The following is a 13399-nucleotide window of genomic DNA, read 5'->3' as shown; positions in this document are numbered from 1 at the left end:
TGCCTTGTGTGCAGATGATTCCAACAGATGGTGGTTCGAATCCCGGCATCCCATGTGATCCCCTGTGTCTGCCAGGAGCGATTTCTGAGCACAGAGCCAGGGGTAATCCCTGAGTGCTGCCAGGTGTGACCTTTCCAAAATAAAGCAAAAAAAAAAAAAAAAAAAAAAAAAGGCAAGGGCCGGAGAGATAGCTTGGAGATAGGGCGTTTGCCTTACATCCCAGCATCCCATATGATTCCTGGAGCCTGCCAGGGGCGATTTCTGAGCACAGAGCCAGGAGTAACCCCTGAGAGCCACTGGGTGTGACTCAAAAACGAAAAACCAAAAAAAAAAAAAAAAAAAAAAAGCGAACAAATAAAAACTGATTCTTTTTTTCCCTTTTATGCTCTCCCCTTATTAAGATTTGGGTGCTTTGGAGCCGGCGCGGTGGCGCTAGAGGTAAGGTGCCTGCCTTGCCAGTGCTAGTCTAGGACGGACCACGGTTTGAGACCCCCCAGCATCCCATATGGTCCCCCCAACCCAGGAGTAACCCCTGAGCGTCACCCAGTGTGACCCAAAAACCAAAAAAAAAAAAGATTTGGGTGCTTCATTTTATATAATTCATATAAAATATATTTATATCATATAATAAAATAAAAATGTAATGAAATATATATTTATATATGCTATATAATGCGATACATAATACATATTATTTACATGTAATGTATATGATATTGCATTTTTAAATAATATATTTATATTATATAGAGTGTATGATATAACATAATGTTTACATTATATAATTATATAACAGTACCAACTTTTAAAATATGTAAACATGTATTTATAAGTACATATATTTATGGGTCAAAATTTGTAAGATTTGTAGGTTTTATTTACCAAACCATCTGGACAATTTGGTGTACCTATTTGACTACAGTAAAAAAACAACATAACTTTCTGGGGCCTGAGTCATAGCATATCGGTTAGCGTGTTTGCTTTGCATGCAGCCGATCCAGGTTTAATACCTGCTGTGCCATATAGTCCCCTAAGTCTGCCAGGAATAACCCCTGGCAGCCCCCCCCCCCCCCCAAAGAAAACCAGCAGTGTAAAACAAGGAAGACACATGAATCACAAACAAAACTTAAGAGTCAATGGAACTGGCTCTGCTCTCTGCTCCCATAATTTGCTTGGGGCCCCACCTAGCTTACTCTCGGTTCCAGGGGGCCCCATGAGGTGCTAAGGATGGAACCCAGGCATGCCAAAGGGCCTTCCCTGCTAGACTGTTACCCTGGCCCTGCTTCAGACACTTGACCAAGGGGGAACCAGACTGAGACTTCTCAATGCTCATGACAGCCTCATTCTGCTGCTTTAGAGAAAAATGCCAAGATGTCAGGGCAGGGGAGGAAAGCGACTAGGGAACTGGAGGTAGGATACAGTCTGCTGCCTTAGGTGCTCAGGGGACCCTGAGCTGTGCCAGGAATTGAACTCTCAGGTTGGCCATGCAAGGCAAGTGCCCTATCCCTCTGTACTATCTCTATGGCCTGATTCGATTCGATTTGATTCCACTACATGAACATCTTACAGCTCTTCTTTTGTTTTCTCAGCTACAGAGGGAATCATTTTGTCTTCTGTTTTCTGAACTACACCTGCTGCTCCTCCAGGCTCTGGGCTTAGGGATCACTACAGATGGGCTCAGGGGGACCATATGGGATACCAGGGACCTAACCCAGGTCAGCCATTTGCCAGACAAACACTGCTCTCTATCCCTTTGACTCAGGAATCATTTGGGGAGTGACATTCTATTCCCTTTCATATCTGAAGACTTTTTGGGGGTCACAGATAAAAATCAAGAAATCATGATCGGTGCACTGCTGTGATTTCATCTATCACCCCAATTGAAAGGCTCCCAGTCCTCTGCGGTGGGGGGGGGGTCCTTTCAGTGTGAGTGAGTGGGGCTGGACCCGAGTTGCGGCTGCTTCCCCCACCAGAATCCGCATGAACCCCGCCTCCAGTTTCCTCCGGGCTGAGCCCAAGTCTCTTTCTCCTTCCTTTTGTTTCGTTTTGTTTGGGAGTCACACCCAGCAGTGCTCAGGACTTACTTCTGGGCTCCTTCCTGGCAATGCTTGGGGTGGTGCTCGGGGCATTTTACTGGATGCCGAAGAAGGAACCCCCGCTGTACTATTGTTCTGGCACCTGAAGGGGGGTCACCCTGGGCTGTACCGGGGAACCTCGTGGATCAGATCAACCAGCAGTTTCAGGGCCCTAGCACCCTACCACTTGAGCACCACGTGGCTGCTGTAAAAAGATCCTCTTGGGCTGGAGAGGCTGGCACAGCCTTGTAAGCGGCCGACCCAAGACCGAAGTGGTTTCAAATCCCATAAGGCATCCATCCCATGGGGTCCCCCGAGCCCTCCAGGAGCGATTTCTGAGCCTAGAGCTAGGAGGAACCCCTGAACGCTGCCGGGTGTGGATCTCCCCCCCCGAAAAAAAATAAAACCAAAACAAAATAAAAAGGATTCTTTTGGGTTTGCGTCCTCAACAGAAGGCTGGCTGGCTGTGAGAGAGCCCAGTATGTATATGTATGTATATATAGTATATTCTCACTACATACACAGGAGCCTTTCTAGGCAGGGGCCTGGACAGGAGACTGGTTCGCCAGCAGGCCTTTCTCAGGGTCCAGCAGAGGCCGGCCCGGCTGCAAGAATCACCCCTCGATAGCTCTGGTCTCCGACAGTCCGAGCCGCTCTGCGCCCAAGGGATGAGCCGTGCCTAGGGCTGGAGACAAAGGGCAGAGAAGACTCGGGGTGTGTGTGTGTGTGTGTGTGTGTGTGTGTGTGTGTGTGTGTGTGTGTGTGTGTGTGTGTGGTTTTGATTTGCTTCTCCCTGATGAGTGGTGATGTGGAACATTTTTTCACGTGCGTTTCGGGGCCATTTGTGTTTCTTCTTTGAGAAACTGTTCACTTCTCCCCCACCCCTTTTTGTCTGCTGTGTGTGTGTGTGTGTGTGTGCACGCACTGTTTAAGACAAACGCGTGTCGAGGGGTTCGCGCCCCCGAGTCCGTGGCATTCGTTCGTTGTAGAACAAATCAGAGGCGGACCGCGGCCTTGGGCCCAACATCGCCGACCTGGGCGAGTTGGACTTGCAGTTCCGAAGCGAACGCGTCTCCCGCCGGGCCAGGAGCGTCCCCAGAGCGGGTCCCCGCGCTCGCAAGGCCCCGTCGCCGCCCCCCGCGCCGGGCGTGGCCGCGCACCTGGGCTCGGGGAACCGGCTGGCCGGGCGGCCGCGCCCCGCGATCTGGGTCGCGGCCCGGGGGTGGCGCGTCGGGGGCTCGCAGGTGGGCGCGCGGCCCGTCCCACCGGCCTCGGGTCCCCGGACGGCGGCTCCTTCCCGGCGGGGCTCGGAGACAATGGGGGCTCCGCGCGCGCGCCCTTCCCTCCCGTCCGAGCCGCCACGTCGCTCGGGGCGCCGGGCTGGGGCCTGGCCGGCGGGGTCCGGGGGCGCACCTGCGAGCCGGGGGCCCCGGGGCGGGAGAGGGGTCCCCGGGGTCCCCGACGCCGCCACCTAGCCCGCACCGCACCCTGCCCGGGCAGCAGGAGCAGGCCCGGCCCCGTCCGCCGCCGCCCGCCCCCGCGTGCCACGTCGGGTTCGAAGGAGCCAATGGGCCGCGTCGCCAGGTGCCTCCTACCTGCGCAGGGCGGGCGGGGCGCGGCGGCTGGGCTGGGCAGGGCCGGGCAGGGCCGGCGGGAAGGCCGGGAAGGAAGGCAGGGACGGGAAGGGAAGGGAAGGGAAGGGAAGGGCAGGGCAGGGCGCCGGGCAGAGCCGCCTCCTCCTGCGCGCTCGCCCCTGCAGCCGTTGCCGCCCCGACGCCGGAGCCCGATCTCGCCCGAGCGGCCAGGCGCGGGGCGTCCGGGGCGTGTGTCCGGTGTCCGGGGTCCCGGCCGGGCCCGGCGCGATGACGGCGTCGCCCGACTACCTGGTGGTGCTGTTCGGCGCGACGGCGGGCGCGGGCGGCGCGCGGCTGGGCTCGGACGAGAAGGAGCTGGTGCTGCTGGCGTGGCAGGTGGTGGACCTGGCGCGCAGCAAGGTGCGGGCGCCGCGGGGCCTCGGGCGCGGGCGCGGGCGCGGGGAGGCCGCGGGGTGGGCGCCCCTCAACCCAGCCGCCCCCTGCCCGCCGCAGGTGGGCCCGGCGCACGAGCTGCTGGTGCGGCCCGACCGGCCGGAGCTGACGGACGACTGCCCCGCGCAGAGCCGCCTCGACGCCGAGGGTCTGGCGGACGCCCCGCAGCTGGACCAGGCGCTGCGGCAGGTGAGCCTCGGAGCGCGCCCGGGGTCGGGGATCGCGGGCCCCCGGCTCCCACCTGGAGCGGCCTTTCCCCGGCACCGGGGCGAGCGGAGGGAGGGATGATGTAACGCCGGGCAACGCGGACGACGCGGGCCCGGGCCGCCGGGCTCAGACCCGGCCGCGCTGCGTGGACGGGCCCGCGCCTTCACCGGCCGCCGCGCCTTGCAGTTCAACCAGTCGGTGAGCAACGAGCTGAACCTCGCCGTGGGCACCTCCTTCTGCCTCTGCACCGACGGCCAGCTGCACGTCCGACAGATCCTGCACCCGGAGGCCTCCAAGAAGGTAACCCCGCCGAAGGACGTGAAGGGGAGAGAGGGAGAGAGACAGAGAGCAGGGAGAGAGAGACAGAGAGAGGAGGGAGAGACAGACACACAGAGAGAAAGAGAGACAGGAGGGAGAGACAGAGGGACAGAAAGACAGAGAGAGGAGGGAAAGACAGAGAGGAGGCAGAGACAGAGAGAGGGAGAAAGACAGAGAGAGAGGTGAGGAGGGAGACACAGACACACACAGAGAGAGGAGGGAGAGACAGAGACAGAGAGAAAGACAGAGAGAGGAGGGAAAGACAGAGAAAGACAGAGAGGAGGCAGAGACAGAGAGGGAGAAAGACAGAGAGAGGAGGGAAAGACAGAGAGGAGGCAGAGACAGAGAGAGGGAGAAAGACAGAGAGAGAGGTGAGGAGGGAGACACAGATACACACAGAGAGAGGAGGGAGAGACAGAGACAGAGAGAAAGACAGAGAGGAGGCAGAGACAGAGAGGGAGAAAGACAGAGAGAGGAGGGAGAGAGACAGAGAGACAGAGATAGAAAGAGGAGGGAGAGAGAGGAGACGAGAGGAGGGAGACAGACAGAGACACAAAGAGAGAGGTGGGAGAGAGAGACAGAGACACACAGAGAGAGAAAGAGAAAGAGAAAGAGAAAGAAAGGCTTCTCCACGTTGCTTGATCAAATGGTCTTTTGGATGGGGAGCCAACATGCATAGGGAGAGTTCTTACTGGTGGTTAGCACGCCACAGATTACATGGACTGAATGCCGCGAAGCTGTGCCTGGAAATCCTAAAAGTGTATTTTATATAGCAGGTTAAAAATTTTTTTTAAATTGATTTGGGGTGGGGCACACACTGGCTGTGCTCAGTGACAGCTGGCTCTGCACTCTGGCCATTCTCGGCGGTACTCTGGGAACTCTATGGGGTGTCAGGGATCTAACCTGATCCTCCGCATTTAAGGCAGATGCCCTCCCTGCTGTGCTATCACTCTGGCCCCTTAAAATTGTTCTTCAGTGACTAATCAACTTGGGGAGACGGTTGATTTGGGCCACATGCGATGGCTTACTCCTGGTGGGATCAGGGGACCCCATAGGATGCTGGGGATCAAACCTGCCTGCCTGCAAGGCAAATGCTCTCCGTACCCGCACCACTACAACTCCCGGCCCCAACTTGTTCCTTTCTTCTGTTGCTAATGCTTTTAATGCTATGCTTTTAGTTCTACATCTTGAAGACAAATAACCAGGCTAAGCGACTTTCAGCATCCCACCCTTGTACAAAATAATTTCACCTGGGAGGGAGGATGGGCACAAGGAAAAGTTGCCGTGAGCCTGAAGTGTGACTCCAGGCCAGTCCAAATGCTTGCTGCTTTCCCTGTGCTAGTGAAAGGCTCAGCTAAGCAGGTGGGAATTTGCTACAGTTAAACGTTCAGATAGATGTTCAGAGCTGGAGTTCATATCCAAAGGAAACCATTGGTTTCATTTGGGGGGAGGGGGCGTTTACACCCTGCAGCGCTCAAGGGCTACTCCCAGCTCTACGCTCAGAAATGTCCCTGGCAGGCTAAGGGGACCATATGGGATGCCGGGATTCGAGCCACTGTTCTTCTGCTTTAAAGGCAAACAAATGCCTTACCTCCATGCCATCTCTCCGGCCCCTCTTTTTTTCTTTTTTCTTTTTTTTTAACTTTCTGACTTAAAAGTTGGAGGAAGGGAGACCCAGAACAAAGCCCACCTTAGGTGTATCCAATCAGGGTTAAGGCAGTTGTACTTGTAAACTTAATTAGCTTGAGCTGTCACTTTTTATTGCAGTAGGTAGGAACCAAGCTTGAAAAGATGGGAGGAAGCTTTTCTTTTTTTCAAGTTTTACTTCATCATTTTGCTTTTGGGAGCCATACCTAGCGGTGCTCAGGGGTCACTCCCTGAGTGCTCTGCACTCAGAGGTCGCTCATAGTGGGCTTGGGAAATTTTATGTGACACTGGGGATCGAACTCGGCTCAGCTAGTACAAGGAAATTGTATACTAAATGTACACCTGCTTGCGCTATCCCACTGGCCCCAGGACTAAGGTATATATTATTTTGTTTGTTTTGGGGCCATACCTGGAGGTATTCAGGGTTTTTCTTCAGGCTACACTTAGGAATCACTCCTGGTAGGCTCAGGGATCTACAGAAGATGCTGGGGATTGGGGCCAGATAGGGCTTGGAGAGATAGCACAGCAGTAGGGCATTTGCCTTGCACGCAGCCGACCCAGGACAGACCTGGGTTCAATTCCTGGCATCCCCCAAGCCTGCCAGGAGCCATTTCTGAGCACACAGCCAGGAGTAACTCGAGTGCCAATGGGTGTGGCTCAAAAATCAAAAAGATGAAGACGCTGGGATTAAATTCGGGTTGGATGTATGCCAGGCAAGCTCTGGGGGCCCCAGGAGAGAGCTGCCTCCTTTTTTGGCTTTTGTATTTAGAGCCACACCTTGTTGCACGCCTGGGTCACTCCTGGCTGGCTCCGCAGACCGTATGGGATGCTTGGGATTGAACCTGGGTCAACTGCATACAAGACAAAACGCCCTTCTTACTGTGCTGTCGCTCTAGCCCCAGGAATGAGCTATATTTAAGAAATCATAAGTTCATCTTGTAGTGAAGGTTTGATAGAATATGAGGGTCACTCAGCGGTGAATGAGAAGACAGAGCAGAAAACTGGTTTTATTGAGTATTGAAAGGGAAAGTTATGGTGTCTGTATGAAGAGCAATTTTTCCGAGTTTGGAGGAGAAACTCAAGTGTCTATGCCTGGAGAAAATCATCCCTTTCCTAGTAAATATCTTTATTTGATTTTAGAAGAGGAAGCAGTAGTTTTAAGCAGGACTGTGGAGTCGGGCTCCGACTCCAGGGACTCCAGATTTCCTCTGACTCTGACTCCACAGCCCTGGTTTTAAGTGTTAAGTCAGTGCTGTCCTCTTGCAAATTGCTGTGACCGGTCTTTTGGAAAATTCTTAGGATGTATTAGGACCATTTGTTCCCTGTGTAGTGGAGGGAAGCAACTATTTCAGATGACTCTGAATATGTGCGAGCACCTTCAGACAACTTGGTTTTTGTTTGTGGGTCACATCCAGTAGTGCTCAGGGGTTACCCCTGGCTCTCAGGTAGATGGGAGTGGGATGGGTTTGTTCCTGACAGACTCAGGGGGATTATATGGCATGCCATGGATCAAACCCTGGGTCAGCCACATGCAGGGCAAATGCCTTCCCTGCTGTGCTATCACTCCAGCCCCTAACGTCTTTGCTTTTCTTTGAGTCTCACAACACTCTGCATTTAGTAACTTATTCCTGGCTCTGTGCTCAGGGCTGTGTCAGGGATTATTCATGTGTGGGCAAGTGTCTTCCCCCTGTGCTATCTCTCGCCTAGCATCGGTAGTTTTACACTTTTTACCTAGTGGTACTGGGGTCATTCCATATGGACTTTCAAAGATCAAGCCAGGCGCAATTGTGTGCAAGACAATTACATGGAAGATTACATGCTTTGTTTTTGTTTTTGGGTCACACCAGCAGTGCTCAGGGGTTACTCCTGGCTCTGTGCTCCTGGCAAGCTCGGGGGACCATATGGGATGCTGGGAATCGAATCATCATCTGTCCTGGATCGGCTGTGTCAAGTCGAAACACCCTACTGCTGTGCTATCCCTCTGGCCCCATAAGATTACATGCTTTAACAAACCCTCTGCTACCCCTCTATGCTCAATATGTTTTATTGGTTTGGTTTGGGGGCCATACCCAGTAGTGATAAGGGTTGTTACTCCCAGATCTGTTCTCAGAAATTACTCCTGGCAGGCTTGGGAGATCCTGAGGAATGCCGGAATTTAATCTGGGTTGGCTGCATGTAAGGGAAATGCCCTCTCCACTGTGCCATCACTCTGACACTCAATATCTTTTTGTTTGCTTGTTTGGGGACAATCTCTGACCCTGCTCCGGGGTCCTGGGTCTGTGCTCAGGGATCAGCCCAGGCGGTGCTCAGGGATCAGCCCAGGCGGTGCTCAGGGGAGCACATGTGCTGCTAGGGAGTTGACCTTGGTCAGTGGCATGTAAGGCAAGCACCCTACCACCAATCCCCCCACTTCTGGACCATCACGCCAGCCCTTAAATTGCCTTAAAGGATTAAAAAAGGTTTTTTTTTGTGAGGCCAGCGCACAGCAGGGAGTGTGTTTGCCTTGCACACATCCATCTTGGGTTTCATCCCCAGCATCCCATATCCCCAAGCCTGCCTGGAGTGTGATTCTTAAATGCAGAGCCAGGAGTAAGGCTTGAGCGCTGCTGGGTGTGATCCCCAAAACAAAACAATCTTTTCTCTCAGTTCTTTGGTCTGTGGCTGGAGGGGGTGGCACTGACCCGGGCATCACATTCACCTCCCCTGTGCCCTCCACAGAACGTACTGCTGCCGGAATGCTTCTACTCCTTTTTCGACCTCCGCAAGGAATTCAAGAAGTGCTGCCCCGGCTCCCCGGACATTGACAAGCTGGATGTGGCAGCCATGACAGACTGTATCCTTACCATCACCAGCTGGGAGTCTTTGGGAAAGTTCCAGAAACACGGAGCCCCCTGGGTGCTGCTGGAATATCTACCTGGAGGTGGCCGTCATGCCTGGTGATCCAGTGGGAGGTGATCTGGTCCCCTTGTTTTCTGGGAGTTGAGCAAGTTTCTGCGTCAGCCCTGGGAAGAGCTGTTAGGGATAAGTTTGATGGAAAGGTAACTTGGAGATTTATGCTAAAACATGAGTTCTTGATTTTAGGAGGTCTTGTTTGTTTTTGGGCCACTGGGCCACACTCATTGGTGCTCAGGGGTTACTTCCCAGCTCTTCTCTGAGGAATTGCTCCTGGCAATGCTCTGGGACCCTTGGGGATATTAGGAATTGAATCCCTGTTGACCCGCTTGCAAGGCTGATACCCTAACTGCAGCGGCACCTTTGATTTTAGCCTTTAGGGCTTGTTGTGGCTTCCTTCGAATGGATAAGAAAATTGTTTTAATTTCCCACAGAACATGATTTTATGGGGTTTGCGGGGGATAGACTACCTGGCTGGGTTCAGGGCTTCTCTTTGCTCTGTCCTCAGAGCATACTCCTCACTCTCTCAACTGTCAGTTCTCTGACAATGCTGTGGGACCCTGTATGGTGCTCAAGATCAAACCCAGGTCAGCCGTGTGCAAGCAAGAGTCTTAACCCCTGGACTATTCAATAATTCCTGGATATATGCTTTTCTGGGGGGAGAGGAGTTCATAGCTGGAAATGCTCAGGGGTTATTTCTGTTGCTGCTGGGGAACCAGGATGCTAGGGATCGAACCCGGGTCGGGTGTCTGCAAAGCAAGCACCTTACCTTCTATACTGTCTGTATCTATGTTTTTTTTTTTTTTTGGGGGGGGGGGAGGGTCACACCTGGTGGTACTCAGGGTTTACTCCTGGCTCTGCGCTCAGAAATGGCTCCTGGAAGGTACAGGGGACCATATGGGATGTCTGGATCTTACCACTGTTGTGTCCTGGATCAATCACTGTTTGTCCTGGTAGGCAAACATCCTACCGCTCTGCTCTCTTCGGCCCCTGGATATATGCTTTTAGCAGAATTCCTTAGTGCCTCTTTTCATCTGGCTAGTGTGATGATCACATTTATGTTGGGTCATCTGGGATGGTAAAATGAGATGGATTTAATCCTGAGTTCTTTCATTACCCTGATGCATTATATATTGTAAAATTTATAATCATATCGTAGTCATGAGTGAGCCATTACCTGTCATCCGGTAATTCTCGAAAGGGCTAATGAGTGGTCATGTGTTGACCTACCAGCCCTGGCGCTAAGTAATTGAGGGCTTGGGGTCACTGACCCCTCACCGGTCATGGCCCGGAACTGAATCCTGGGGGAGGAGTGAACTTGCCTTTAGGAGATGGTGGTTTGATCCCCAAACTCCCACCTTCTTCAGGACTGAGAGTTTGATCTCACAATTTCTCTCCAGTTGAGGGTCAGTGGTTGGCACATTGCTTCTGGCCACTTGTTAGGTTCAACGTGACGACAGACAGTCCTGAAGAAGGTTCCAGGTCAGCCGCCTGTAAGGCAAACGCCCTCCTGCTGTGCTATCTCTCCAGCCCCAACATATCAACAAATTTAGCTGCAGGTTGGGACAGCCATTTGTTTCTTCTGGGTTGTGGTGGTTTGAATGGGGTTGGCTTATGCTCGGTTTGGGCTGTGAGGTTTGCACAGTGCAAACTTCAGCTTCAGGGTCTTATGGGGTGGGGAGACAGTGGCCGAAATGGGAGGGGCCACTGCTGGGAAGTGAGTTTGTTTTCCTCTTGGTAGCACCATCCCAGCCTGGTGTATTTGGGGCTATCTATGACTTAAATTAAGCAATCCCACAGGCACATTGGAGAGGGACAAGTTTAACGTGAAAATTATAGGGTGAGGTCAGAACGATAGAACAACTGGGAGGGCCCTTGCCTTCCCAGGTTCGATCCCTGGCATCCCATATGTTCCCCAGAACCTGGCAGGAGTGACCCGAGTACCACCGTGTATGGCCTCCCCCATACACAGCTGACCCAGGTTCGATCCCTGCCATCTCATATGGGCCCCTGAGGCTGCCAGGTGGAACCTCTGAGCAACTATTGAATGCTGCAGAAACCTCAGCCATCTTTATTTAGAGACATTGACCTTAATAGGTTAATAGGAATTGTTAATTTATTGTTGCATTTCCTCAAAGTTGTTTATCATGGAGCCAGGGATACTGCCCAGAGGGCTAAAGTGTGTGTTTTTGTGTGTTAGGGAGGTCCAGCTTCCATCCCTGTTGAAATCTGGATCCCCTGAGCAGAATCTGGCCTGCTCTCAGTTATTGATCAGGGTTGGGGGCATATTTGGCATCGGAACACCCGACCATACCTCTGGGAGGCCTGGGGTTCATTGTAGCACTTGAGAGGAACAGTCGTAAACTAGCCTTAAGGTGGGTGCCAAGGACACTCGTAGCTCTCTGTACTGCCCACACTACGCTTTTGAGAGGTGTTGAGGACTGATCAATAGCACAGCACAGTTGCCTTGCACACAGCTGGCAAGGGTTCGACCTCCAGCGTCCTATGTGGGCGCTAGGAGTGATCCCTGAGTGCAGAGTGAGGAGTAAGCACTGAGCACCTCGGATGTGGCCCCACAGCAAAAGCCAACCAAAAAATAGTTGTTTTGGAGTTTGTGCTGAAACCCTGGCCCCTGGGGCTCCGCCTCTCACAGTTGCATGGATGGAGTTCTCCCTCTCTTCTTCCCTCCACTGCCCAGCTCCTGTTCTGATATCCACTTGACCTCAAGCTTTTGAATCCGACCACAGCCTTTGAGTGCAGGTGAGCACTGTAAGGGGTGTCCTTCCTGTTTCTCGAGCCAGCAGCCTCACCACCCGGCTGGCAGCCATGAATCCTCTGAATCTAGTCTAAGAATCCTCATGAGTGAAGAGAACGAGCTGATGGTCTTGGGTGGGCACATCCTGTGCAGCGTCGGGGTTTAGTCTTGAACCATCTTTCCCTCTCCCCAACACTCTCAATTCTGCACACCAGCAGGAAAGGAGCCTGGTTGGAACTTGCCCGGCCCCTGGCAGGGGATGTGCTTGGCTCGTGTGCAGCGCCTTCTGAGAAATGCTCTCTCTGCCATGCGTTTCCAGGTCAAAAGGACCGACAGTTCTAGTGGACCTGTCCAGTGTGAGCTGAGGCCATGTATATATTGCATCACTTCTTGTTCGGGGACCTTGCAGGCTGGGTCACAACTATTCCTGACTCTGCCCACACACTCTGCCCAGGTGTGGTCCCTAGTGGGGCTGAAGTGAGGTCGTACAGAGAGCTCAGAGGTCAAATCAGCCTTGCCTGCTTGCAAGGCAAGACCTTAATCCCTGGACACTGCTCTGGCTCCCTCTCCCCCATGTGAAAGACATTTTTTTTCTTTGGTTCCTGGGCCACACCCGGTGGCACTCAGGGCTTACTCCTTTTTTTTTGTTTTTGGGCCACACCCGTTTGACGCTCAGGGCTTACTCCTGGCTATACCCTAGCACTTGCAAGGCAGACACCTTACCTCTAGTGCCACTTTTCCGGCCCCTCAGGGCCTACTCTTGCACTCAGAAATCACATCCCATAACACCACATGGGATGCTGGGGATTGAATTTGGGTCAGCCATGTGGATGGCAAATGCCTTCCCTGCTGGGCTATCCCTTTGGCCCCTGAAAGACATTTTTTTCTCTTCTCTCCCATTTTGTTTGTTGATGTGGGATTGCTCCTAGTGCTCCCTGCACGCATGCCATTGCTAGAGGCACACAAATTCTGTTGTTTCCCTAGTGGCTCGGTGGATGTCAGTGTTCCTGGTCGTAGTGCTCCCAGATCTTTTTTGTGCTTGTGTCTCGGGGGAAGGGCGGCCACACCCTTCCCCCTTATTGTGTTGCTCATTCAGATCTGGCTGCATTGAGACCAGAAGTTGGCAGTACTGAAGAAGCATAGGCAAACATTTGAGGTGCAGGTGGGGTTCTCTCTGCTGTTCCCACTGCAGGCACTGGGCTCAGGCTTGACTGCAGGCACAGGCGGGGTCATTCCTGGGAGTTGATCCTCCCTTGTTAACTCCCCTCCCAAGCTCTGCAATAGGCTGGGAACATCTTGCTTCTGAGTAGGTGCAAAGGTGATCTTGCTAGCAGCAAGGAGAAAGGAGTCACCTTTGGCATTGGTGCCCAGGTACCTGGGGAGCCCCAGCAGTAGACTCTAGATTGTGTTCGTGTCTCAGCAGCCCCTCCAGGCTAGCACTGAGTATTCCCTTCCTGATCTCGGTGGGCTTTGCTGAA

General features: G+C 53.2%; 1 protein-coding gene across 3 annotated transcripts in view; it reads left to right on the top strand.

Annotated features, from left to right (window-relative positions):
• Positions 1-3937: 3937 nt before the first annotated feature.
• ESRP1 (epithelial splicing regulatory protein 1) overlaps positions 3938-13399 on the top strand; it is a 47601-nt gene continuing 38139 nt past the window's right edge. For all 3 annotated transcript variants that reach the window (XM_049773884.1, XM_049773885.1, XM_049773883.1), the window contains exons 1-4: positions 3938-4069; positions 4163-4291; positions 4496-4609; positions 8993-9107. In XM_049773884.1, coding sequence (XP_049629841.1) covers positions 3938-4069; positions 4163-4291; positions 4496-4609; positions 8993-9107 — 490 coding nt within the window. The remainder of the gene's footprint in view (positions 4070-4162; positions 4292-4495; positions 4610-8992; positions 9108-13399) is intronic.

This window comes from Suncus etruscus, chromosome 5, assembly GCF_024139225.1.
Source record: "Suncus etruscus isolate mSunEtr1 chromosome 5, mSunEtr1.pri.cur, whole genome shotgun sequence".
NCBI lineage: Eukaryota > Metazoa > Chordata > Mammalia > Eulipotyphla > Soricidae > Suncus > Suncus etruscus.
This window is presented reverse-complemented; position numbering and strand designations above follow the sequence as displayed.